Source organism: Elephantulus edwardii, unplaced genomic scaffold (assembly GCF_000299155.1).
Source record: "Elephantulus edwardii isolate Elephantulus edwardi_28Jun2011 unplaced genomic scaffold, EleEdw1.0 scaffold00041, whole genome shotgun sequence".
NCBI lineage: Eukaryota > Metazoa > Chordata > Mammalia > Macroscelidea > Macroscelididae > Elephantulus > Elephantulus edwardii.
In genome coordinates, this window is record NW_006399791.1 from 8,099,167 (window position 1) to 8,126,332 (window position 27,166).

The following is a 27,166-nucleotide window of genomic DNA, read 5'->3' on the forward strand; positions in this document are numbered from 1 at the left end:
GAGTTTCCGGGCACACTGCTAAGAATTCATATGTGGTAAGTTTGGGATTCCTTATGTCCAGAGAGTAGGTCCCTGTCTTCTGACACAGGGAGCACAGCGGCTCAGTGTGTGCTCAGTAGTGTTTGTAGTCTGGTGCTGTTCTAACTAGCTAAACTGCTTCTTCCGTGTATAAGTCCTGCTGATGGGGCGCCTCCTGGTGAGTGCTTGGCTGAAAGGAGAGTCTTCTGTAGTGGAGGGAAATACATCCGTATCCTCATCTGCAAAGAGGCACAGAGATGCAGAATGTAGTCAGTGAAGGCTACACAAAAGGAGAGGGGCCCTGTGTGCATCGTCCCCGCCTGCCCTGCCTACCGTGCCCACTGCCCTAGAGGACTGGCTCCCATAGCAGTTAGTGATTGTGAGAATTCCAACAAATGCCAAATACCTGGGGTTTCAAATTCCTGACTCATGATTTGAGCCTTCCTTTTAGGACTTAGATATGTGGGGGTTTGTGTTTTATTTATAGCAAAAGCTTGGAAGCAGGAGTGGCATCCAATTCCAAAATGGCTTGCCTCCGGAAATTGTATGAACAGTGTTCAGGTCTTTCGTTCATAGGGTCGCTATGAGTCATCTGTGACTCGATGGCATCTAACAACAACAGTTTGGAAATCAGGAAAGAAGCCTCTGAAGGCAGTTTTTGAGCCCTTACCAGCTCCTGCAATGCCCCCCCCCCCCAGTTCTAGCAGAAGGGAACCTCTCTAATGTGCTGTCAACAAGCCAGAACTCACTGTCTCCCAGATGAGATGGGAGAAGGGGCATCCTAGAGCCTGAAGGCCGGTTACACAGACTAAATGTACCAGAAAACATGGGCATAAACCAACTGTGGGAAAGCGCTGGCTCTAATTGTCCACATCATTCTTCACTTCTGCTATTCCAGGACCCGTTTGAGATTACCACAGACTAACAAATATGCTGCAGAATGCTCACTTCTGTCAAACTCCTTGAGGATGAGGAACTAGGGGGGCTGTGACCATGCACAGAACTCTGACACTACAGCTGTCTCTTTGGGAAAAGCGCATGACATGTGGACACAAAACCATTTCAGCATTTTCTAAGGCTCTTCCCAAAGCGATTGTCTGGCAGGCCTGAGCTCTCAGAAATCCCCCACAAACTAATTACCTTTGGGGTCTTTGTACTGAGAAGGCGTCATTCCCTGGAACAGTAGCGGGGACTGGGTCAGTGCCTGGAGGCCGCTGGCCGACAGGCAGCCCCTCAAGGTGCCGCTGGAGGGTGGGGTAGTACCTAGAGAGATTCCACAGTCAGGACAGTCTGGTGCCTCCTCCCCAACACACTTCCCACCAGAAAACATGTGGAAGATGAGCTTAAAAACATGCTCACCTGAAAGGAAGACTTCCTCATCCCCTATGGAGGGGAGCTGCCCCATGCCTGCACCGGGAGACCACTCTCCACTTGCTTCCGTGTCCCCTCTCTGGCGGTCACGGGCTCTCTTGGCCCAGCATTTAGCTTCTTCCTTGGCAGAAAGGCACCTCTTCCTGGAGCCCAGTCCAAACTGGCCCCGTGAGGTGACCTCAACCTTGGGCATGCTGTCCCTGGGAGGGGACTGATCTGGCAGCTGACATACCCCCTCAAGTTCAAAATCCCCCAAGATGTGAGTCTTGGAGGTGCCCAGTTCAAAGCTCCTCTCCTTGCCCTCCAGCTCCAGCTCTGCGCCACTGGCGGGAGGGTCCGTGCAGCCCTCGGCCGCTGCCCTCCCCAGGCTGCTGCCCCCACTGCAATCCACCGCCCGCTTCCTCCTGGGCCAGTCTTTAATCGTGTCAGGAGGCGTCTTCCCATTGTGCTTGGGAGATGGTGTCCAAGGAACCCCGGCCTCTGTTTGTAACGGAGAAGGGGTGCGGAAGGAGGAGCGGGTTGGGGTACAGGACTGGCAGATGTATGTCTGCCCCCCGTTCTTGCCGGGGGTGCTATGTGAGGAGCGGAGGCAGGGGGGTGACATGTAGCTGTTCTCAGATCTGCCTGAGTGCCTGCCGTCGGGGGCAGTGCTCAGACCAGGCCCAGTGTCCACTCCCGGAGGGCCATTTAGGGCTTCTGAGTCTAACAGAGTGCTGAGGCCCATTTTCTTTTTAATTCGAAGCTTGGGGAGGCCTGACGCTTGCATCTCCAGCTCAACCTCGTAGGTCTGTGGGCTGGATGAGGGCTTTGCAGGGAAAGTCAAAGACTGCTGATTGTCTGTGCATGCAACAGCCTGGCCCTGCTTTCTGTCCACTGCATGGTGCAGGCTGGAGGAAGGGCCCAGGAAATAGCTGGACCCAGAGGACGAGGGCGAGGGGGAGGCCCCCGGGTGAGACAGAAACGGCTGCTCGTCGGTAACCACCGTCCTTAATGCTTCCCTGAGTTCCGGTGAAGTGTCATTTCTCAAGCTGTCACTGGCGTGTTCGTTTTCTTCAAGGAGAGTGAGGTAGTCTGCGTCACATGCAGCAAGCAGAGGGGCGGACCCACGCCATTCGCTCCCTAGACCAGGCCCAGGGGAACAGAACCTTCCGCGGGGAGACGCGGCAGAGAGATGCCCTTCCCTGTCGAGTCCCCTACAGTCTGCGGTGGCCATTGGCTCACCAGGCGTGGGGACCACGCGAACACTCATGGGGTCAGCCCGGCGTTCACGGATGCGTCTTTGGGGATCGGAGGTATTTGTGTACCTTTTCCCAGCTTTAGGAGGGGTGAAAAGGGAGCAAGTGTCCAATTTACCCATGCCTGAGATTTTGGGGGGCGTACATGGAACAGAATGTGAGAGCGATGTGGTCACACAGGATGAATTCTGGGGCATTTTCTCATCCTGTTCTCCAGAGGGCGGTGAGAGCATCAAAGATTTCCCAAGTGGGCTCTTGGAAATCTCACACGAAGGTGCGGTAAATAGTTCCTCTAGAGAAGCTGCGGGGCAGGAAACTGCAGGTACACTCTCCGGGCTCTGTGGGGTTCTGACAGATTTTTCCTTTAGTGTCCATCCAGGTTCTGCTGCCTGAGAGGCTCCAGGGTTCTGGTGTGTGCCCACAACAGCCGTTTCTCCTGGCGGGCCCAAGGCTGCTGATTTCGAGGGCGTTTTAAGAGTGTGTCTGACAGGAGCCAGGCGCCCACTCCTAGTCTGGACAGCGAGTGGGACACTGGATGCTAGAAACGAGGTCCTGTCTGGACTGGAAGGCACCGGCTGGGACAAAGCACAAGTCTGCGGAGAATTGGGGGGCCGAGCAGCAGGCTTTCTGGGGGTTCTTGGTATCTTTTTTGCCGAAGGAGAAGCCATTTCCTCTGGGTATCCTTTCTGTGGTGTTACCGTCGGTTCAGCGGATGAATCACAGCCGGATGAGGGGGAGTTCCTCAAGGCTTCCTTCAACAACCCCCGTTTGGCAGGTGTCATTTCCACGGGGAATCCCGGCCGCCTCTCTGGGGTGCAGCATGGAGTCTGGGGTGTCTGGGGGAGCCTTTGTGTGTCTTGAGAAGTGCTTGGGGGTTTGCAGAAATTCTTCTTGGGAGTCTGCAAAGAAAAGTGCTTGGGCATCATAAGTCAGTCTCTAAAGAATGCTTTAACAATCTAGAAAATTATTAGAAAGGGAAACGGGAGTTTTATAGTGAGAGGAATGAGCTGAGTTTGGAAACTTTTGTTTCCCCCCTCTAAAAAAATGACCCAGATTTTACTTTTTCTAGCACCAACTACTGCACCCAATTTTAGTTTGTTTCTTCTAAGAGCAAACAGTTTTACTAATTTGCTTATGACAGCTAAACTATCCTTCACCTCTAACTATGTCGCTCACCTACTCAGTCATCTATCTACTAGGCCCTCTACTGTTCAAACATGACAGCCTCTTCAGGTCTTTGTCCAAATGACCTTCCAGGTGCCACCTCGTGTAACCTAGGCCTTAGGCCTTCCTGGGTGGCACAAATGGTTCCATGCTCCTCTAGTAGCCAAAGGGCTGGTGTTTCAAATCCACCCAGAGGCAGCCTGGCAATCGTCTTCTGAAAAGTCACAGCCTTGGAAATGCTGTAGAGCAGTTTACTCTGCACCCCCGGGGCTGCCGTGTTTCAGAATCACTATGATGGCAAGCTCCGCAGTTGTGCTGAGCAGCTACCATGTGCCAGGCACTGCGGTCGTGTGTGCACTGGGAAGGAGGGGGGAGCGATGTGTAAGGTGTGGTGACAAAAAGAACATCTTGGAAGGGACACACCCCAGCAACGACAGCTCCCTTCCTCTTGTATGCTCTTACTTCATCATCACAAGAGACTTCTTGTTTAGGTGGCTTTTGAGTAGAATATAAATACATGATAATATCAGTATGGCTCCATGTTTGGCTGCTAACCACAAGATTGGTGGTTCAAACCCACCAGCAACTTTGCAAGAGAAAGCCCTGGAGAACAGCTTCTGTACAAAGAACAGCCTATTCTTTTGTTAGAGAAGTCTGTATGTGTTAAATTCATCACTGCTGTGTAAACTGTTTACAGTTTTTATACAGTAATAGTGTACCACCTGCTAGTTATTTCAACTTTAGGAATAAAATTAGATTAAAAGGAGAAAAAAATACAGCCCAGCAAACCAAGCAGCTGTTTGACTCTCATGTGTGGTCACTAGGAATAAAAATCTCAGTGGAACACGCGAATAACAATGATGGGGATGTTAAGGGACATAGACGGAGAAGAGGAGTGAGAAGAAATAGGAAGTAAGGGGTGCAAAGGCACTGCGTGTACTGCCAACACGTGTCCTGATGGTGTAGGACGGGGCTGTGAAGTCCAGGGGCTGGCAGCTGAGGCCAGCCCGGCTGGCAGGGCCTGACTAGAAAAGCCCTTTCCTCTCCGTGGGGGACGTGGACCAGGGTTACACAGATCTTTGGTTTCCAGACCTCTCCTCACAGCTCCATGACCTCCTCAAGCTCTAAGCCGTTTACTGGGTCTCCAAAGAAGGATTATTTTGAACACAAGTTCCATTTCATGAAAACTCAGAAAACCCTGCTTTAGGAGACAGGGAGTCTGTAGTTTTGAGTAGTGGTGAGTTGAGGTGAGCATTTTAGAGATCATCGAGCCTGACCCCCAGGAGGACGGGTTTGAGAGCCAAAGGCTGCTGGGATATACCAGGGAGAACTGATGAAAATCTGAACTAGGGCAGGAATTGCAAGGATATAATGAAATATATGAATAATTACTGTACAATTAGGAAGAGCTATCTGTAATATACAGGTTAAAATGTAGATGATATCAATGGAGTAGAGGGGGACACCGTCTCCTCCCCAAAAATCCTGGCCTCAGCCAAACCTGCTGCTTCTAGTTCCTCTCATATACCTTGGAAGCATTCATCTGAATCAACCCAAATTCTATTATTGTCTAGGAAGCACCTGCTTTCTCTCCCCTAACATATTTTTTACCTCCCTTGGCCATTCCTCTGTGTTTCCCAACAAAATACTATTTTCAATGTCACAAAAAATGTCATACCTGATAAGCTGTAGGTATCTCAGAACCCGGGATGTTTCTTGAAGGCCTTTTAATCTGAGACGAGTCCTTCTGTGAAGGACTAGTCATCCCAGACACTGCACCAAAAAGAAGACTCTTGGGAGACCGAATGCTTTGGACTGGAGAATTTTCTCTTTGACCTACAACTAAAAAACAGTAACATTTTATTCCTTTTCAACTTCTGTTCTTCCAATACTATTTAAGGAGTCCATACAAGAAAGAAAATGGCAATTCTTTATAGCAATTGGGAAGACAATCCCGCTTATCAGCAACTCCAATGACCAGGGTCTGAACTCTAGTAAAAGTGCACATCAGCCTCTGCCTATTAGGAAATGCAGGCAACAGAGGTATGCAGAGAGCAATGTGGCCTTTTGTTGTGGGTTCCCAAGAGGCTCACCTAGGGGCCCAGGATTGACTGGGTCTCCTCTGAGGCATGATGTCACTGATCACGACCCTGTGATAAAGCCAGCAAAGGCTGGAATCAGTGAGCTTCCAGGTAGAAGAGACAGAATTTCTGTCCACAGGAAGGTAGGGTGACCTGTGGGACATGACATGGAAGCTCGGTGCTGGAATCCCTTCCATGCCCTAGGAGCCTCTTCATTGGTACCCTTTTCTTTTGCCTTTGCAAGCATGGTGCCTTCTGTAAGCTCCATGAGCTCTTCTGTTGAATTATTGGACCCAAGGGAGAGGGGGAGAATTACCAATTTGAAATGGAGGGAGTCATGTAGACTTCTGAACTTATTGTGGCTGGTACTCACTGAACCCACCCTGCCCCAGGTAACTGGTCTGCAGAGGGGCTGTTTGAGTATCTGGGCTCTTAAACGAAGAGAGAGGGAAAGTGAACTTACAACAAAGCAACTGGTAAAAGGGGTTGCGGTTTTTTTACCCACTACACAATTTGGCCAGAGTGCTCCCTGGAGGCCAGGATGGTAAAGCTTTGTTTCACATACTTTTTTTTTTTTTCTATAATTATATTTTATTAATTTTCATAAACATTTACAGAGATTTTGGGCTTCCACTCATTCATTGTTGCACTATTGTTTCACATACTTTTGAGTACTTTAATGAGAGGGGCTATTCCTTGGAAAGGGTCGTCATGCTTGAAAAGGTGGACGGTCAGTTAAAAAGAGGAAGACTCTCAAACAAGATTGATTGACACAGTTACTGTATTAATGGGCTCAAATGTGTCAGAGATGAAGAGGCTGGGAGAGGGTTCAGGTGGGTTGTTTACAGGGTTGCTGTGAGCGGCACTCACCTTGACAGCACCTAACCCCCCACCCCCACCCCAACTTGGTGTCAGAGGTGGAGTTCTCAGCTTTCCTTGTCTGGTTTCATACAATTGGTGCAGTGAGCTAGGTTAGCTAGAAAGAACCCTGACTGCTCAATAATTAAAAGAATCTAAATTTGGAGGATATCTCAGATGGGAGCCTAGACCTTCCTCAATTAAGACACCAGAAAACGAAGATCACAGATACAGATGAGAATGCCTGAATCCTGAGTTTAAAAGGAAAAGATAAAAAGTAGTTCAAACAGCAAAATTGAAAAAGAGAATGAATGAAAACATTGAATAAGGAGAGAGATGGAGCACAGAAATGTCAACAGCCTGGACAGATATTTTGAACAGCTATCTGGTCACTGTGGAAGCATACAGACTAGCAGCAACTGAAGGTAAACAAGAAAGACAGCAATGGTACTCGGTCAAACACACACACACACACACACACACACACACACACACACACACTCACTCACTCTCTCTCTCTCCTTACAGCTTTACCCATCAGGCAAGAGTAAAGGCCAGATTCTGCACCACCTGATTGATGAAAGTCTGTCACTAATATTGACCCACTCTGCGCTCAACTGCTCTATGTAAACTATGAACGGAGAGCTGCAAACACTGCTCCTTCTTCTGTCAAAGCCATCAGAATACAGGAGGTGAACACTAAGAATTACCAAAATAGCAAGTGGTGGCACACACTTGCATAGCTTAATCAGATGTTTCAAAACAAAATAATACATAGACAAGAGAGCTCTGGTGGCCTAGTGGCAAGAAGCTGCACTGCAATCCCAGAGGTACGCAGTTCGAATCCACTAGATGCTCTGCTGGAGAAGGAGGGGAAATCTCCTCCTGTATCAGTCAGATCCAATTTGATGGTACACACACAAAAAATAATAAAATAAACAAAACATAGACAACTATAGGAGACAAAAGAGAGCCTAGTTAAAAAAAAAAAAGAAACACAAAATAAATAACCAGAAAACCTCTCATAGATAAGAAAACCTAGAAGAACTTTCTGACAAGGAATTCAAAAGAATGAACACCAAGTGTCTTCTACAGGTTGAGAAGGGAGCTCTTGTGGCCCAGTGGCAAGAAGCTGTGCTGCAACACAGCCTGCAGTTTGAATCCACCAGCTGCTCTGCGGGAGAAGGATGGGCAATCTCCTCTCTTCAGACTAACTGCCTCTGAAAACCTGCCAGCAGGTCAGCTATGGGTTGGTTCTGACTCGATGGTACACAACACAGCAACAAGAGGTTGAGGAAAACACAGAAGAATTTTTTAAAAAAAAAACTACGCAAGATCAAAAAGGAAAAAGAAAAGGAAAATTAGAAGCAATATAAAACCAGCAAATTAAAATTCAGAATATTATTAATTTCAGAAATCACATTGAAAAAGCAAAGAAAGCTGAACTGATACAAAGGAACACTGACTTACTGAAATGCAGGGCACATCTATTGGAAGAAAAAGCACAAAAAAGTAAGCAAAGAAACTGAGGCAGAAGATAATGGGACAACATCATCAGGAGGAAAATTCTGTCAACTAGAATTCCAGAACAGGCAGAGAGGCCACATCCCTCCCCAACTCCACCTCCCCCAAAAAGTAGCAGGGTAGAGGAAATCATCGAAGATGTGCTGGAGGAAAAGTCTCCAAATATTATGAAAAAGGAGAAAATATGCATTTGAGAAGCAGAGAAAGCCCCAAAGAAGGTAGGTTGCAAGAAGGCAATGGGATGACACATAGAAAACTCTTGAAGAAAAAAACCCTGCCAACTAAGAATTCTATTCCTAGCAAAATTGTCCATCAAGCAGGATGGTAAAATTAGGACATTTCCAAACAAGCAACAATGAAGGGAATTTATGGAGATTAGACCAACCCTACAAGAAATACTAAAGGGCATACAAGGGTCAACAATGACAGAAAACAAACTGAAACTAACACATAAAAATGGATCCAGATATGGAAATACACAAAGCATAATAAACACATAGCCCTAAAAGTAAGGAATCAATAAAGGGATCAGTCCATAAATGAAGATAATGACAGTGCAAAAACAGAAAATAAGGAGTGTAGTTATTAAACTTTTAAATGGAGAAGTAGTCAAGTTGATTTTAAAGAAAAAGGAAATGTTTTAGACATGGAATTAAAATAGAAACTTACAAAGTAACCTCCAAGAAAATGAATAAACTTTTTCATCAAGCTAGAAAAGAAAAACTATAAAGACTTATGAAATACCAAAACAACAGCAATGAAAGAAATGATAAGAAAAATTATAAACAAATGAATTCCATACAGAAAAGTAGATGGAACAAAGAACTCATCAACAGCATAAAAAGAGTGGAGAAAAATAAGAGTAAATAAAATTATACCTGTTGATAGATGTACTGAATATGAATGAATTAAATGTGCCACTCAAAAAAAAAGTTGCAGAATGGATAAGAAAACCCAACCTATCAGTATGCTATCCACTAGAGCTACATCTTAGACACAGGGCAAAGATCAATTAGAAATTAAAGGGTAAGAAAATATATCAAGCAAATGGCAATAACAAATGACCAGGAGTGGCAATATTAAACTCTCATGAAATACACTTAAAGGCAATAACCAGCATAAGAGAGAAGGAAAGGCATTGTATAATGATTAAAAGGTCAACTGCACAACAGAATTTAAAAATAGTATCTACATTCAATGACACAGATACAAAATTTCAAAGATATTAACAGAGAAAGGAAACACTAGCAGACGTTAATACTTCACTTTCATGAAAAACAGAATGACTAGAAAGAAACGCAACAAAGACACAGAACAACTACACAATTAACCAAGTAGATTTCATAGACATATAAAGAACACTCCATTCAACAATAAATATATCCTTCTCCAATGCACATGGAACATTCCACAAAACAGACCATCCTCTTAGGTCACAAAGTAAAAACATGTTCTAAATTTAAAATCATAGAAATACTACATAGCATCACCTCAGATTACAATGCTAGAAAATGAGAAACTAATAGGAAGATCACAGAAAAATAAGTGCAAGATAGTAAACAGCAACTTGCTTAGACACTAGAAGAAGAAATGAAAAGGAGGAAGAACATATGAAAAAATATCACCTTCCACATTTGATACTTTGGTGTAGGATCTGGCCCTATAGTAGATATGAGTAAATGTGGAATAATCCCTCTAAAAGAAATGAGTTACCAAAAGGGAAAATGTGAACAAACAGTTGTAGGAGTTTAAAGAGATGACTCAATCTTAGCAGGATTATTCATAGTCATTGCCTGCACCTTAAATACATATCATGCTTGGAAAGATGGAGAGACAGTGAAGGAGAGTAAGACCCTCAACCAGGTGGATTGATACAGTGACTGCAGCAAAGGGCTCAAGTGTGTTAGAGACTGAGAGGATGGTCCAGGATAGGAAAGGGTTCAGATCTATTGTTTAGAGGGTCGTTAAGAGTTGTACTCAACTCGATAGCACCTGATAATAAATAAAAATTTTAGAACATTTTTCTCTAATAATCAATAACCCTTTGGCAAGTATTATATTTTAGAATTTGTTCCCCCAAAATACTTGCCGCCAAGCCTGCAGGGCTTGCGAAGGTGAGTATGAAGGTGGGTGAGTGTGAAGATAAGTGAGTAAGGATGTTACCTGGCTTGTCATTTTGGAATGAGTGAACTCTCTGCACACTTCGAGACTTCGGCTGAGATGCAGAATAGAAGAACTCGGAATATGTCCTGTTGATTAACAGCTGTTTGATTCGAGGACTTCGTCTCAAATTTAGTTCTATGAAATCAGAATCATGGTTAGTAATGAGGTCTGCCATTTCTTCATTTGTTAGAAATGGGAAAATATGATGTGATACCAAATATAAGAAAAATTCCAGATGAGCTAGAAAACAAGTTATACAAAGAAACTCCCTGATGCACTACTGTCATGTTCAATTATAAAGTCCCAACTCCAAGCAAGATGAAGGGCAAATAAAGGGCATGCAGTTTTCATAAAAATAATAAATACAGGTTTAATGTATAACAATGAATACACATGTATGTATAGCAATAATGCTAGTAAGCATACACTAAAATGTTAAAAGCATCTATAAGTTATGGGATTTCAAAATCTTTACAAAAATTAGCTTCTCTGTATTTTCTGATAGCTACTATAAACCTAAATTATTTGCACAGTTAAAAATAGGAGGTTGTTTTTTAGCTACTTTCAAATAAAACCCCACTGTCAATCTAGAGTCAATCTCAACTCAGAGCAACCCTGTAAGAACTGCTCCGTGGGGTTTCTAAAGCTATAAATTCTTACAACAGCAGCAGGCTGGCTCGTCTTCCTCCCGTGAGATCTAGTGGATCTGAACTGACAACCTTCTGGATTAGCTGCTCAATGCAACACTAAGGCTCCTGAACTTTCTACTTTTATATAAGGCTTTTATGCTTTGTATAAATTAGTAAGTTCATGTTTCTCAAATCTCATTTCTACTGGGTGAAAAAGTTTCTTTTCCAGAAATTCTCTTAATCAATTTGGTATCATAGGACAATCACCTATAAACACATACTGAGCTACAACTGTGGGTCAAGAGCTCCCATGATTCTTATAAACGATCTTAAGACATGTTGGGTGAAAAAAACATGCAGAAAAATTCTTATAGGAACTAGATAAAAATGCAAAAAAATAAACCAGGTATGAGTAATGCTCACCATTTTCTCCTTTTTCAGGGGACTCTTCAACAATTCTAATGTCAGGGCCAGGATCAGAGGACCTTGAGGATGGACAAGTACAAAGGCAAGGACAAAGTCCTTCATAAAAAACCCCTTAGAGACCCAGCTTCTCAGTAAGCAAAGGCTATACAGCCCACAGTGTTTGGTACCCCAGAGCTGGCCAGCCCTCTCTACCTTACTGTTGATTGTAGCATTTGTTTTTTGGGTTTATTTTAAACCAGCTTTGCAACATGAAAATTAATTTAAAAATAGGTATACCTTTTAAACCATCAATTTCACTCTTAGTAATTTAACTCACAAACTCGCACAACTGTGTAGCACAACATGCAAAGCTAATGTTAACGTGGAGTCTTGTTCATAAAGCAGGTGTATTTCTTTCTGTTCCTTTTGCTAAAGGCAGCGAAAAATCTGGACTATTATGTAATTAAATGAAAAGAACAATAGACTAGGAGTTTGATAGGCTTTTGAAAAAAGATTAACAATTATTTTAGCTACAGTAAATCATCTAAGCCTCCGATTCTCTATTGACACATGGTCACAATACCTATTTTATCTGCTTCTAGGGTTAAAAGAATAAAAAGAATGGGTATATAAATAAAACATGGTTTATAAACTTTGAAATGCCCTACCATTGTACCCTGTGACATTACTCTTGCTAAGCTGAGGAACCCTTGTTACTGTCCAGTCCCCAGAATTTATAGTACTCTCTCTGCTTATAACACAGTTAAGAAAGAACTAATACAGTAGAGACGTGTATGATGAAAGTGAGAAGACAGATCTGCAAGATTTTCTGAGCTGTGCAGGTGCCACTTACCGGCCCTGGATTTGTCGATGAAGCAGCCTTTTGGAGATCTGCTTATGTTCTGGAGTCTCTGCCACACTCTTAGTCAGCAGTTTATGATAATCTGAAATATGAAAACATTGTAGCATACAAATGTCACTTAACCTTGTTAAGAAACAGCAAGGCAACAGTAGCAGTTTGAACTTACACAAGACTTACTTTTAGTTGGTAGATCTTAATGGTCTGTGGGCCAGCATCCAACCACAGGACTCAATTTACCATGATAAAATGGGTTATTAGAAGTATTAGAATTTTTTTTTAAAATAGCCTATTTAAAAATACTATAAATGATCAACTATGTAAAAAAGGTTGCTTTTATTAGGACTAACGTATTCACCAACAGAGTTGGTTGTTCTTGTCTTTATGAAAAAATGCAATAATCAGTTGCTACAGAGTTGATTCCAAGTCTTATTGACTTCACGGGTGTCAGGGCAGAATTGTGTTTCATAAGATTTTTAATAGTTGATTTTTTGGAAATAGGCCTTTCATCTGAGGTATGTACATCTGGTTGGACTTGAACCTCCAATCTTTTGGCTAGTAGTCAAATACATAAACCATGCGTACCACTCAGATAGGTGCACTGTCCAGGGTGTTTATAATAAAGAGAGATAGTAGCAGGTGTTGGCAAGGATGTGGAGAGATAGGAACCCTCATATATTGCTGAAGAGAATAAAATGATGTGATTGCTTTGGAAAACAGTGTGACAATCTCTCAAAAAGGTAAACACAACGTTGCTGTGCAACGTAACTATTTCACTGTAAGAATGGTGACCCATTGTGGACAGTGTTTGGTGGAGCTCCAGACTGATTCAGGTTTGGAAGCAGGAGTGGCATCCACTGCCTACACCACATGCCTCTGGAAACTCTATGAACATAGAGAAATGATGACAGTTATAGAACAGGGGTCAGGTTTTTTATCATAGGATCGCTATGAGTTGTACTCGACTTGATGGCACTTAACAACAACAACAACAACAATCTACTCAATAGCTTTAATAATGTGTTTAAAAGCAAGATTAATAGTAGCCAAAAAGATGAATAGACTAAAAAAAAATCTGCTAGTTGGAGAATGAATAGGTAAAATATAGCCTTGCAATGGGATATTTAGCCACCAAAAGAATGATAAATTGTATATATAACAGGGATGAAACATTATACTTGAAAACATTATACTAAGTATAAAAATCTAGAAACAGTAGACCACAAATACAATTCCCTGTCTAGAAAGTCTAGGATACAGATATTTAGGATAGGCAAATCCATAGAGACAGAAAGTTCACATTGGAAACATGCTGAATTCAAGAAGGCAGTCACAAAAGGACCACATATTGCATGATTCATTAATGCAAAATCCTTGCAATAGTCAAACCAATAGAAAGCGGACTGGTGGTTGCCTGTGGTGGGGAGAGCTGGAGAAAATGGGAAGTGACTGCCAATGTGTCCAGGGTTTCCTCTTGGGAGGAGGAAATGTTCCGGAAGTAGATAATGGTGATGATTGTACAGCTTTGTGAATGTACTAAAAACTATTTGAATTGTACACCTTAAAGGGGTGAATTTTATGGTATATAATTCTCTGAACTTCTTAAAAAAATGGAAAAGGAAAAAAATATTAGAAAACAAGTGGTTATAGCATAAAATTTGAGCATTATCCTTTATTTTTAATAGGTTTCATTCAATAGATGGAAGAGAAGTGTCAGCCGTTGGGGTTTCCTGTTCCTTTCTGCCCTGAGGGAGACACTAGGCTGCAGCCGGAAGGGGGTTACTGCTGCCCAGCAGCTCAGGTATGAGCAGGTCTACCCTCCTGATGTTCTCTACCCCTAGGACAGCTTGGTAGATGGGCGCATTTTTGACACCTCCCTGGCCCAAGACCCTCTGGCGATAGAACTTGGCCTAAAGCAGGTGACATCAGGGCTGGAGCAGAGCCATCTGGGCATGTGTGTGGGAGAGAAGTGAAGAGCAATCATTCCTTGTCACTTGACCTGAGGATTCCCACCATCTATGCCAGCAGCTGCAGTGTTGCAGTTTGGTGTGGAGCTAATCGCCCTGATCCAAACCAGCTACTGGCAGAAACTTGTGAAGGGCATTTACCTCTAGCAGGCATGGACATGGTGCCAGCCCTCTGGGCCCTCACTGGCTACCCCCTGTACTAAAAGTCTAGCAGACCCAAAGTCTCCAAAAAGAAGTTCAAGGAAGAGAAACGAAACAAGAGCAAAAAGAAATAAACCATTCAAGGGAGCTCTGGTGGTCTAATGGCAAAGAAGCTGCACTGCAATCCCAGAGGCACGCAGTTTGAATCCACTAGATGCTCTGCTGGAGAAGGAGGGGCAATCTCCTCCTGTACCAGTCGGATCCAATTTGATAGTACACACCACACACACACACAATAATAAAAAAAAAAACAAAACAAAAAAACCCACACGCATTACTTTTCAAAGACAGTAGGAAACTGGGGGAGGGGGGAGGGCTGGGCAGGGAGAAAAGTGCAACAGTGAATGAATGGAAAGCCAAAATCTCTGTAAATGTTCATTAAAATTATTAAAATAAAGTCTAAAAAAAACTACAACAAAATAGATGGAAGAAAATGTGTTGGTTTTTTTGTTTCTTTAAACTGGAAACTGGTCTAAAGAATAATACAACATAGGATATATACCCATCACCAGTTTAAGAATTACATCACTTAAATACCTTTTTCTTCAGTTTAATTTTTTTTTTTACTATATAGAACTTTGTATGCCAATTACCAACCATCTGCTTACTAATTCCTCAAGACCCCAGAAGCACTCCCACCTCGGACATCATTATCACATGGAATGCCCATCTTGCTCTGTTCTCTTAAAATATTCTCTTTCTTAAGAACTTAAAGCCAACTTCTTCCATTAAACTTCTCTTGATAGTCATGGGTCAACGATTCTCAACTGGGAATGACTCTTAACTATGTCTAGAGACACTTCAGGCTGTTCTAATGGCAGATTTAAGGGAGTGAGAATGGCATCTAATGAGTAGAGGTCAGAGATGTTAGGGAGGCTGCTAAACATCTCCCAGTGCACAAGGGAGTCATATCCATCTCCCACCCAAAATCTACAAAAGCCCTAAATCCTCCCTCAATCCTGTTGCTGTCAGGCTGGTTGTGAATCATAGTGACCCTAAATCCACCCAAACCAGCCCACTGTCATGGTCAGCTCTGACCCATGGGGACCATCCATGGGGTGGTTCAAGGCTATAAACCTCTCTCCTGTGGAGGGGCTAACGAATTTAACTGTCAACCCTCCAGTTAGGAGTCCAGTAGGTGGGGCATCATGTCAACAAGTTCTGGTGGCATCGTCCACAGGCAGATGTAACAACTCACAGGTGGTACCTCTGGCAGTTCACCCCAGTGACTCTGTGGGAGAAAGATGGGCAGTCTCCTCCTGTGTGGGTTATAGTCTCTGAAAACCTGAGAGATGGTTAGCTACAAGTCAGTTTAGACTCAACAACAATGAAGGTGAGAGAGTGACTTTTAAGTGCCCCTGTGCTGCCAGTGCAAGGTACATGGTTCAAACCCACCAGCTGCTCTGTGGGATAAAGATGGGCAATCAATTCCTGTGAGACTTACAGGATCTGAAGACCCACTGGTGGGTCTGCTATGGGTCGCTTCTGACTCGATGGTACACAACAACAACAACAACACAGGACAGGAAAGACCTGTTCCATAGGTTTCCAGGCCTAATCTTCACAGAAACACAGTGTCACCTCTTTTTCCCCATGGAACAACTAGGAGGTTTGAACCAACAACCTTTTAGTTAATAGCCAAGCACTTAAACATTATGCCATCAGGGCTCCTCAAAAATTGTCCAGCCCAAAATGTTATTAATTCTGAGGTTAAAAAAACACCAAACAAACCTCTCTTCTCTAGGCCTTAGTGATTAGTCTTTCCTTAAACTTCCAGTAATTCCCAGAGGTGGTTGTGACTCAGAATTATGTACAGAGTTTTCAAAATTCAGAATCCCTGCTCTTATCCTAGGATCCAGTAACTCAGAATTGCTGAAGATGGAGACTTAGAATTTGTATTATTTTTTTTAAAGTTTCCCAGGTGGCTATGAGATGAGGTTACTGGGTTCAAGGCTTAAGACCCCAGTCTTGTGAGATAACCAGGTCAACTAGCATCATGTTGTTCATAAAGTTTATATTCTACATCCTGGTGTGGTGAGTTGCATGTCTGCTGTGTCCACGAGTCAGAACCGCCTCAGAGCAGACCCTCCAGTGGGTTTTTAGAGGCTGTAAACGGCATGGGAGGAGAATGCCCATCTTTCTCCTATGGAGCAGCTGGTGGATTTGAACAGCCTGCTCTTGGGCTGGCAGCACAGCTCCTTACCAGAGCCCCCTGGTGAGTAGTAAATGGGGTCTTAAGGTCTGTGAGCAACCACCCAAGCCACCATTGTTGATGTTTATTCATCTGGAGCAAAAAAAAGGGGAAACAAAGACTCAGAGAAGAAACTACACTCCAGGCCCGACAGCCCTGTGAACTGCACGCGGGCACCACTGCTGGCTGTTCTGACCTGACATGAGAGATGGTCCCAAACAGAACAGGAAGAAATGGGATCAAAATGCAAATGTCTTAAAAAAAAAAAGCCAGATCTACTGGACCAAGAGTCAGAGAGGAGCCCTTGAGACTGTCACCTGAGACACCCTTACATATGTAACTGAAACCTTTAGGAAGTCACTTTTTAAACAGCAGGCTGGCTCATAAAATGAACAATATTGGTGAGCTCTGGTGGCCTAGTGGCAGGAAGCTGCACTGCAATCTCAGAGGGGAGCAATCTGAATCCACCAGATGCTCTGCTGGAGAAGGAGGGGCAATCTCCTTCTGTACCAGTCAGATCTGATTTGATGGTACACACACACAAAATAATAAATTTTTTTTTAAAAAGAACAGTATCACTAGTTACTATTCACTCTTAAAAAATTATATGAAATCGAACTGCCAACATTTATCCTAAAGCAAAGAGGGAAAGACTGAGAGGAGAGCTCAGCTCATCGCCTCTGGGCTGGAGCTAATGCCTTGCTGACCCTCAGGCAGCCTTCAGAGGCTGGAATCGCACACATGGGAGACAGTCCACCTTGATCCTTCACAGTGCCCGATGGGTCCCAAACACCTGCCTCTGGTTGGTGGTGTGAGAGCTCCACTGGGGGCAGGCGAGAGACCCTACATAAAGGGAAACAGAATAGTCAGCATGGAAACAATAAGACTGTTGAAACACCATGGAGAAATGTAACTGGTGTCACCCAAACTGCGACTAAGTCAATGCTGACACGGGGTGACCCTCCTGTGGGGCTACTGAGGCCCTAAATCTTTACCATAGAGACGGCCTGTCTTTCTCCTTTGGAGCTGCTGTTGATCTGAACATGACGTTTCAGCACAACACATTATATACGTCACCAGGGCTTCTTAAAGGATATGTATAGAAACTGTTAAATGGTGGGTGTAAAGTACCAAAATAATGGTTAAATAAGAAGAGAGTTCCCCAGGTGATTCTGATATTAGCCAAGCAAATGGGAATGGCCCATTCTTCTCAACAACTGAGCTAAATTTCATACTGGTCTTTTGTTTTTTTCTCCCCAAAAAAGGGTAGACTGTATCTTAGAACCCTATAAATCCTCAATAGCCAGCACTAAACAACATTGAAAGATTTTCTTTGTATTATGACACATTCATTTCCATTTTCTAATTCATTCACAACAGGAAATAAGTAGTCCATATCACTCATATTCCTATCTGAAGATGTAAAACAACACAAAAAAGGATATATTTAGAGATTTCCTGAAAGACTCAGATACCCCTGCCTGAGAGCTGATGAGCGGTGAGGTGAAGGTCCTGCAGGGTACAGGCCCGTCTGGGGGTGCAGCCTCTGCAGACCTCACGGGCCCACTGGAGGGGTCAGTCTGCAACAGAGGCGAACTCTCCAGTGAAACACAGCTTAAAAGCTCTGCACTCCCATCTTACATCACACTAGGAGCAGGGAATAGAGATAAGAGACAGCCTTTCAGAAGTCTATCCTCTCATATTGATAACTTATCGCACATTACTTCTCCATGGTGATTAGATGAAAAATCCTACACCTGTAAAAGGCCTACAGCTGTGTCAGGAGGAGGAGCTAGAAAGGAAGCTGGAAGAGATCAGGAGAGAAGAGAGGGGACTGACGTAAGAAGGTGGTGGATTTTCTTCAAGGAGTTCATGCATTTTCCTTCACTTCAAGGCAGAGAAATCCCAAGAGAAAAATTACCTGACAGCAACCAAAGAGGAGACAAGAAAACAGAACGATACCAAATGAGCTTCTTAAAAAAAGTCTGGCAACTCATTTGGCCCTGAAAGGCCACTGCTCTCGGTGCTCCTAAAATACAGTACCTTTGGCCCTCCTGAAGTTTTCAGGTTTATACTCCAGGCCCTCCACAGCTGACACGGAATGGCTTCGAGGCAACCCCCGCTTTAAGGATTTCTTTGAAGGAGAAAGTATTCCTTGGTTGAAGAGATTTCTTCGAACTTTGGTCACTTCTGAAATTGTCATAAAAAGCTAAACGTTATTACTAACAAATGCCACATCTGAGAAAACATATTATCTGCCAAGATGAAACACTGTGGTAGGAATCTATTCGAGAGACTGACCTCTATATTCACATCTCAAAAGATTTTCTTTCCCATGGTGCATTAAAATGATTTACCTCTTCAAACCCAATTAAACCTAACTTTTCTGGAACACAAGGAATGCTCACATCACTTAAATAAAGAGCTTGAGTCATTGTAAAATGGGTATAATCTTAAGGAAGAATGTGTACAGCAGGGTCCTTAAATACATCCTAGTGTAATTATTCTTCTCACCTTGAAACATCTTGGCAAGCTGGTTTTCAACACACCCATAAGTATAGAAGGTCAATTCCACACATTTCTTTCTTAGAATCATTTTACTAATTTTCTAGGTTCTTTTTAAGTCTATTCCTGACTCCAAAGAATGAATGAGTTCTATGATCATTTAGACCCAAACTTAGGAGACACACAGCTGAGAATCATAAAAAGAGTTAGCTAGCAGGGTAGCATTTTAAACAAGACGGTCTAGAGAAGGCTACTCAAAAATTCACCAAAGGTGAATTCTCCTGTGAGCTACTAATTTAAAAAAAACCGAAACCAAAACCGAATAAACTAGGACCTACAAACTGGGACAAGTACTCATGTTTATCCACCAGTGATATAAATGTTAATGTAAAGGACATCAGTAAAATGTATCATATCAAAGCTTCAAAAAATCAGTTTGTTCCTCCTCATTACATGAGGTCCTGCTTCCTGACTTAGGATGCCTGTGCCACTTACTTATGATGTAGATGTCATGGTCAATTAGTTACTTTCTCCTCCAACTTTTTAAAAAAAATATGCAATATCTTCAGTTTCAAAAACTACAATGAACATATATTCATCAAAATCCACCAACAGTATATTTACATTTGTCCCCTCACTTCTCTTTGTGTGTGTGTGTGTGTGTGTGTGTGTGTGAGAAAAGTTTATATTTAGAATTAGACCGCTGAACTCAGTTTAGATGATCCAAATTTTGTTGGCAACATCCAAAGCATCATAATCAGGAGGAAGTCAAACACAGGCCCTCTTCTCTCCATCAGGCCTGATCAAGGTTCTGACCTCGGCCACATCAATGTCACAGAGCTTCTTTACAGCTTGTTTAATTTGGTGCTGTTGGCCTTGACATCCACAATGAACACAAGTGTGTTGTTATCTTCTTCATAGCTGACGCAGTGGTCAGGGGAAATTTGATGATGGCATAGTGGTCAAGCTAGTTTCTCCTGGGAGCGCTCTTCCTGGGGTATTTGGGCTGCCTTCGGAGTCTCAGCGTCTTAGGCCTCTGGAAGGTGGGTGATGTGCGGATCTTTTTTTTTTTTGTTGTGGACGCCCTTCAGGACTGCCTTCTTGGCCTTCAATGCCTTTGCTTTGGCTTCAGTTTTGGGAGGGGTAGGGGCTTCCTTCTTCACTTTTGGTGCCATCTTCATAGAAAGCTCAGTTCTCTTTTTATACATATACTATACTTTGACTTCTCTATATTTTAACATGTATCTTTGAAGAACAAGCCATTCTCCTACAGAACCACAATGTCATTATTATACTACAAAATGTTTCTAACATTGATATAATATTATCTAGCATACAATCTATATTCAATTTTCTCTAATTATTTCAATGATATGCTTTATAACTTCCCTATCCTCATATTTAGAACCCAGACAAGGATCACATGAAACATGTCATTGCAGGCTTAAACATGTTCCACATAAAACCGTTCTCTCACTTGAACACATCTAAAAGTTTCTTCACCTTTTTTGTCTTTCAAATTTTTAATTTATTCTTTCTCAGTCTCCACCCCCAACCCTGATGTCAGTCCCATTCTAACAGTGGCACTATGCAGTATTTGTCCTTTTGTGACTGAGATATTTCACTCAGCATAATGTCCTCCAGGGTCATCCATTTTGTATACTTCATGAGTTCTTTGTTTTTAATGCAGTGTAGTATTCCATTGTGTGAATATACCACAGCTTCTTTATCCATTCGTTTGTTGATGGGCACTTAGGTTGTTTCCAACTCCTTGCTATTGTGAACAAAGCAGCAATAAACATGGGTGTCCATATATCTGCTTGGGTAGAAGTTATGGTTTCTTTGGAGTATATTTCAAATAATGGAATTGCTGGGTCAAATGGTATTTCTATTTGGAACTTTTTAAAAAATTTTTATTATTTTGTGTGTGTACCGTCTAATTGGATCTGACTGGTACCTGAGGAGATTGTCCCTCCTCCAGTAGAGCATCTGGTGGATTTGAACCATGTACCTCTGGGATTGCAGTGCAGTTTCTTGCCAGTAGGGCACCAGAGCTCCCTTATTTGCAACTTTTTGAGAAAGCACCATACTGCCTTCCATAGTGGCTGCCACCATTTTACACTCCCACCAACAGTGAATAAGAGTTCCAGTTTCTCTGCAACCTCACCAACATTTGCTGTTTGCTGCTCTGTTGAATTTTCTATTCTTACTGGAGTGAGATGCTATCTCATAGTTGTTTTGATTTGTATCTCTCTTGGAGCTAGGGATTTTGAACATTTCTTCATGTGTTTATTCACCATCTGAATGTCTTCTTTGGTGAAGAGGGATTTTGAACATTTCTTCATGTGTTTATTCACCATCTGAATGTCTTCTTTGGTGAAGTGTCTCTATTCATATTCTGTGCCCATTTTTCAATTGGATTACTTACCTTTATCTTGTTGTAGTGCTCGAGTATTTTATAAATTCTGGATATAAGTCCCTTATCTGATATGTCATTAACAAATACTTTTTCCAGTCTGTGGCTTCCCTTTTTACCCTGTTGGAGAAGTTTTTGGATGTGCAAAGGGATTTGATTCTTAGAATATCCCATTCTTCTATTTTATCCTCTCCTATTTGGAGATTTTTCAGGATGCTTGGAAGACTGTTTATGTTGTGGATCAGGATTTCTAGAGTTCTTCTAAGCTTTTCTTTAATGAAATGTCTATTTGTCTTTGGTTTTAGTACTAGGTCCATGATCCACTTTGAGTTGGTTTTTGTGTATGGAGTGAAGTGTGGATCTTGCTTGAGTTTTCTACAGATAGTTTTCCAATTTTGCCAGTACCATTTGTTTAAAAGGCTGTCATTTCCCCACTTAACTGATTTCATCTCTTTGTCAAAAATCAATTGACCATAGGTAGATGGCTGATTTCTGGATTCTCTATTCCATTGATCTATGTGTCTGTCATTGTGCCAGTACCATGCTGTCTTGACCACCATGGCAGTGTAGTAGGATTTGAAATCAGGAAGTGAGATGCCTCCTACCTTGTTTCTCTTTTTAAGGAGTGCTTTGCTTATTCAGGGCCTCTTTCCATTCCAAATGAAATTGGAGATTGCCTTTTCCATCTCGTTGAAGAATGGAATTGGTATTTTTATTGGGATTGCATTGAACATGTAAATTGCCTTTGGTAGTATTGCCATTTTCACAATATTGAGTCTTCCTCTCCATGAGCAAGGGATATTCTTCTACTTCTCAAGGTCTCTTTTTGTTTCTTACAGTAATGTTTTGTAATTTTCTTTGAATAGATGCTTTGTGTTTCTGGTTAGATTTACTCCCAAGTATTTAATCTTGTGATTAGCAATTGTGAACGGTATTGCTTTTCTTAGCTCCAGTTCTGTATTTTCTTTTTCACTGTAAAGAAATCCAATTGATTTTTGTATGTTGATCTTGTATCCTGCCATTTTGCTGAGTTGGTCAACTATGTCCAGTAGTTTTCTTGCTGAGTCTTTAGTGTTTTCTAAGTATACTATCATATCATTTTCATATAGAGATAACTTTACCTCCTCTTTGCCAATTTACTTCCAATACCATATTGAATAGGAGAGGTGATCGTAGGCATCCTTGCCTAGTTCCTGTGTTCCAGTGGAATGCCTTTAGTCTCTCTCCATTGAGAACAATGTTGGCTTTCAGATTTGCATATATACTTTTTACTATGTTGAAGAAATTCCTCTCTAATCTTACTTTGTTGAGTGTTTTAATCAGGAAAGGGTGTTGAATTTTGTCAAAGGCATTTTCTGCATCAATTGATAGGATCATGTGGTTCTTATTCTGTGCTTTGTTAATGTGATGAATTACTGTTTATTTTTCTTATGTTGAACCATCCTTGCATACCTGTTATGAATCCCACTTGGTCATGGTGAATTATTTTTTTGATGTATTGTTGGATTCTATTGGCCAGGATTTTATTCAGAGTATTTGCATCTATGTTCATGAGAGATATTGGCCTATAGTTTTCTACTTTGGTGGTGTCTTTACCTGGCTTTAGTATCAAGGATATATTTGCTTCATAGAATGAGACTGGGAGAATTCCATCTTTTTCTATTTTCTGAAGTTTATGTAGAATTGGTGACAGTTCTCTCAACGTTTGATAAAATTCACTTGTAAAACCATCTAGTCCAGGGCTTTTTTTTTTTGCTGGAAGTTGTTTTATTACTTTTTCAAATTCTTCCTTTGTAATGGGTCTGTTCAGGTGATCAGTTTCAGCTGGTGTCAGTTTAGGCAGATCGTGAATTTCTAAGTATTTATCCTTTTCCTCTAGGTTTTCATATTTGTTTGAGTAGAGTTTTTCTTAATATTCCATTGTTAGTCTTTTTATTTTACTTGGTTCTATTGTGATGTTGCCCATTTCATCTTTTATTCGATTATTTGTGTCTTAAGATCTCATATGAGTTATTTTGTAGAAATCTGTGGAGACCATATGAATATCTTGTTTCCTTATTTGCACGTATCTTATTAACCAAAAATTAAACCACAATTTATAACCATATACAGTTGCTTAAATACATGCAGCCTAAAGAAATTGATCATTATGATGACTAAATCTTTATACTGAAGAAACAAACAATACCTTGTACTCTCTCTTTCACAGGGAGTGGAGGCTGCTGAAGAGTGGAGTGAGAGTTCTCCTGAAAAAATGAAGAAAATCTGGTAAGAAAAATTTTAAGGGCATTAATTTAAAATAAAAATAAAAACACATCCTAAGAAATCCTTTGACGTTTGTCGTTTTATTTGTAGGAATCTGTAGTTGATACACAGTTGTAAAACCTACAAAAATAAGTACAGGTTACATGAACAGTAGACTCATTGCTGCAATATTATAAAATACAAAATAACAAGCATCCTAAATATGTAAAAAGAGCAAGCCAATGAATAAATTGATAGATCTGTCCAGTACTAGTTTTAAAAGGATCATAGAATAATAGAGACTAATATAGAAAAAGGGCTACAATGTAGAGAATGTGAGAAAGAGTCAAGAGTAGAATAAGCAAAGGCAGTTTGGTTTGCCACTTCAAAGTAATAAAAGTTGTGCGTATATATGTTGTATGTGTAAAGGAGGTTGTGTACATGTCTGCTTACGCATACTGGTATATAAGGACCTGGTTTAGAAGATACACCATATGGAGTAGTCAGTGATTACTTCTGAAGAACAGATGGAAAGGCATATGAGATTTAATTAAACAGAAGAAATCCCAGGGAAAACCCAGCCATGTGAATTATAGAGTGGCTTTAATGGGACATTAGTGGTTCAGTACTAGAATTCTCTTCTTCCATGCAAGAGACCTGAGGGGATTCTTGGTTCATCTAAAACAAAAGCTCTAAAAGAGTCTAAAATTTAATGAGGAAGCAAGGCAAATACCCACTAGCTGTTCATTTTGGATCTCACACTGTCTAGTCAGGAGAAAAGACTGAAATTGTCAATGATCTTCATTTACTTGGATCTATAATCAACACTTCAGAAAGCAGACAAGAAATCAAATGACGTATTCCATTGGGCAAACTGCTGTCACGGACCGCCTTAAAATGCCAAAGAGCAAGGATTATCAGTTTAAAGATTAAAGTGTGCCTGGCCCAAGCCATGGTGTTTTCAATTGCTTCTTATGCTTTTGAAAGTTAGACAATGATGACAGAGGAAGAAATGTTGCTTTTACATTGCAATGTCAGCAATGAATACTGAATACATATCGTGAAGTACCAAAAGAACAACATAAATCTGCCTTAGAAGGAATTGAAACCAGAGTGCTCCTTAGAAGCCAGGATGGTGAAATTTTGTTTCACATATTTTGTTCTTATTATCAGGAGGTACCAGTCTCCAGAGAAGGGCATCATGCTTAGAAAAGTGGAGGGTCAATGAAAGAAGGAAAACCCTCAACAAGATAGATTATACAGAGATTTAAACAGAACAGAGACTGTGAGGTTGGTGTAGGACGGGGTAGAATTTCATAGGGCCGCTTGAGTAGAAGCTAATTTGATGGCATCTAACAAAAACAATAGTTAGGATTCCAAGGTAAATTCAATTTGTCTCTTACTCACGTATTACGGTCAGAGGGAACGTTAAAAGAAATTCCACAAAACAGAGCCAACCTCTATAGTAATCCTGAATTACTCATAAAACTGAGATGGCTGATTTGTGCAGCTTAGAAGTAACAATGCATTCTTACTCTCTTTTCTCTTAATGCCATTTAGTAAATAGATTCAAGCTGGGGATTTTTGGTAATAAAACCCTCAAATCCTTGAATTTAATAACTACAGAAAAAACAAATTACTACCAGGCCTTTGTGGTGTCAGTCTTTGTCCAGTTGTTACTGTAATGAAAATTACATCCTGGAATGCAACCAAAGTCCTAGTAGGACTGCACGTTCCATTTCACTGGCCTCTTTGCTTATTTTCCATATTGTTTTATGAATTTTTCTTATCTTAAAGATTTTTAACAATTTGTTCACTCAAGTTTTATTTGTTTCCTGCTTTGGTTAATCTCTGAACAAATTAGTTTTTTTATTCCCTGGATTAAAGTTTGATCCACATTAGTAAAAAATGTTTATTTCTATATCCACTCCCCTAAAAGTAGAGACGTGACATTTTTATTTAATGCAGCAATTCAAGCCAGAACATAAAATTCCTTGCTGGAAACCACTCACATTTTTTGTAGCTTTCTTGGGCACTTTGGGAATTTCAATTTGTCGAAGAGCCTGTGAAACTTCTGCAAGGCTTTTATGTCTGATTAATGCATTTTTCCTAAAAAAAAAAAAAAAAAAAAAAAAAAAAAAAAAAGAAAGAAAGAAAAAAGTCAGAGATGTACTAGACAGAGGTTTCAAGTAGTTAAACTATAATGGAACTAGAGTTAAACTATAATGGAACTAGAGTTTAAAAGAAAACAAAACCAATTTTTCTTGTGGATGGCCTAGATTTATATCCCCCCACAAATTAGGGAAATCTATGAGAAAACTACTAGAATACACTCCCAAGAGAAAGTACTAGAAAATCAACTATGAACAATTTTAATGATGATGAAAATGAAAAATTGAGCCAGAAACTCAACACGCCTAATTTCTGCAAAAGCTCTGTGAACTATAAAAGAGATACTAAATATTATCTAAAAAATACAGAACGTCAGCTGTTGAGTGTTAATTCAGAATGCTACTGCCTGGCTATATAGACAGGAAGATAACTATTCATTCAACAAATTATAAGGACAATGAAAATTGGACTATGACTAAATACAGCCTTTGTCAGGCTTACAACTAACAGTGTGAGTAACTCCTTTGATGACTACCTTCTTTTCTTAGCTGATCGGGTACGAAGCTCCTCCAGTTGGTCAGACTCGGTGCCAGCTGGCATTGATTTGTGAGCAGGTGGCACAGAAAGGTCTGGGGATTTGCTCTCCTGGGTCATGGAGTCATCACTGAAAAAATCTGTAGGCAGGGCACCAGCCAGCTTCTGAGGAATCTGAAAGCCGAGGCAGTGGTAGAGACTTCCCAGAGTCCTCGGGATGGAGTCAGTGTACCTGTGACACACAATGGTTAACTACGGAACGGACAGCCACCAGGCACCCACTCTTATCTCCTATGAGATGCAGTCCTTACGACTCCATAATTCTAGGATAAGTCATGGGCAGCCGTTGGTAAACTAATTTTAATGTGAATAGCCATCAAACTTACAATCCCAAAATTTCCTCCAGAAACTTTGCTAGGTATGCTGGATCCTCAGTCAAAGACACCATGCGTAGCAGCTCCGCCACCTGAAAGAGACTGTGAACAGTCACCCCACAGATTCCCAGGCAAGCTGACTGCATCTGCAGCACAGCCCAACACACTAACTACAGACTTGCCTCCTCCACTAACTGTTCCGCCTCATCTGTGCTTTCTTGTAGTAAAGGGCACTGCAGACACATCTCCAAACGAAGAAAAACTTGAAGCTGACACCTTTAAAGAGAGAGAGAGGAAAACACAACAAATCCCAAA

General features: G+C 41.5%; 1 protein-coding gene and 1 pseudogene across 1 annotated transcript in view; one reads left to right on the forward strand and one right to left on the reverse strand.

Annotated features, from left to right (window-relative positions):
* Positions 1 to 144: 144 nt before the first annotated feature.
* Positions 145 to 27,166, reverse strand: part of TICRR (TOPBP1-interacting checkpoint and replication regulator) — a 52,083-nt gene continuing 25,061 nt past the window's right edge. The window contains exons 10-22 of the mRNA XM_006885225.1: positions 27,034 to 27,127; positions 26,864 to 26,943; positions 26,479 to 26,709; positions 25,844 to 25,940; positions 23,776 to 23,833; positions 18,710 to 18,856; positions 12,302 to 12,392; positions 11,467 to 11,528; positions 10,415 to 10,549; positions 5,467 to 5,624; positions 1,378 to 3,523; positions 1,159 to 1,281; positions 145 to 257 (exon numbers count right to left, since the gene is read on the reverse strand). Coding sequence (XP_006885287.1) covers positions 145 to 257; positions 1,159 to 1,281; positions 1,378 to 3,523; positions 5,467 to 5,624; positions 10,415 to 10,549; positions 11,467 to 11,528; positions 12,302 to 12,392; positions 18,710 to 18,856; positions 23,776 to 23,833; positions 25,844 to 25,940; positions 26,479 to 26,709; positions 26,864 to 26,943; positions 27,034 to 27,127 — 3,535 coding nt within the window. The remainder of the gene's footprint in view (positions 258 to 1,158; positions 1,282 to 1,377; positions 3,524 to 5,466; positions 5,625 to 10,414; positions 10,550 to 11,466; positions 11,529 to 12,301; positions 12,393 to 18,709; positions 18,857 to 23,775; positions 23,834 to 25,843; positions 25,941 to 26,478; positions 26,710 to 26,863; positions 26,944 to 27,033; positions 27,128 to 27,166) is intronic.
* On the forward strand, positions 14,260 to 14,549 carry LOC102844309 (annotated as a pseudogene).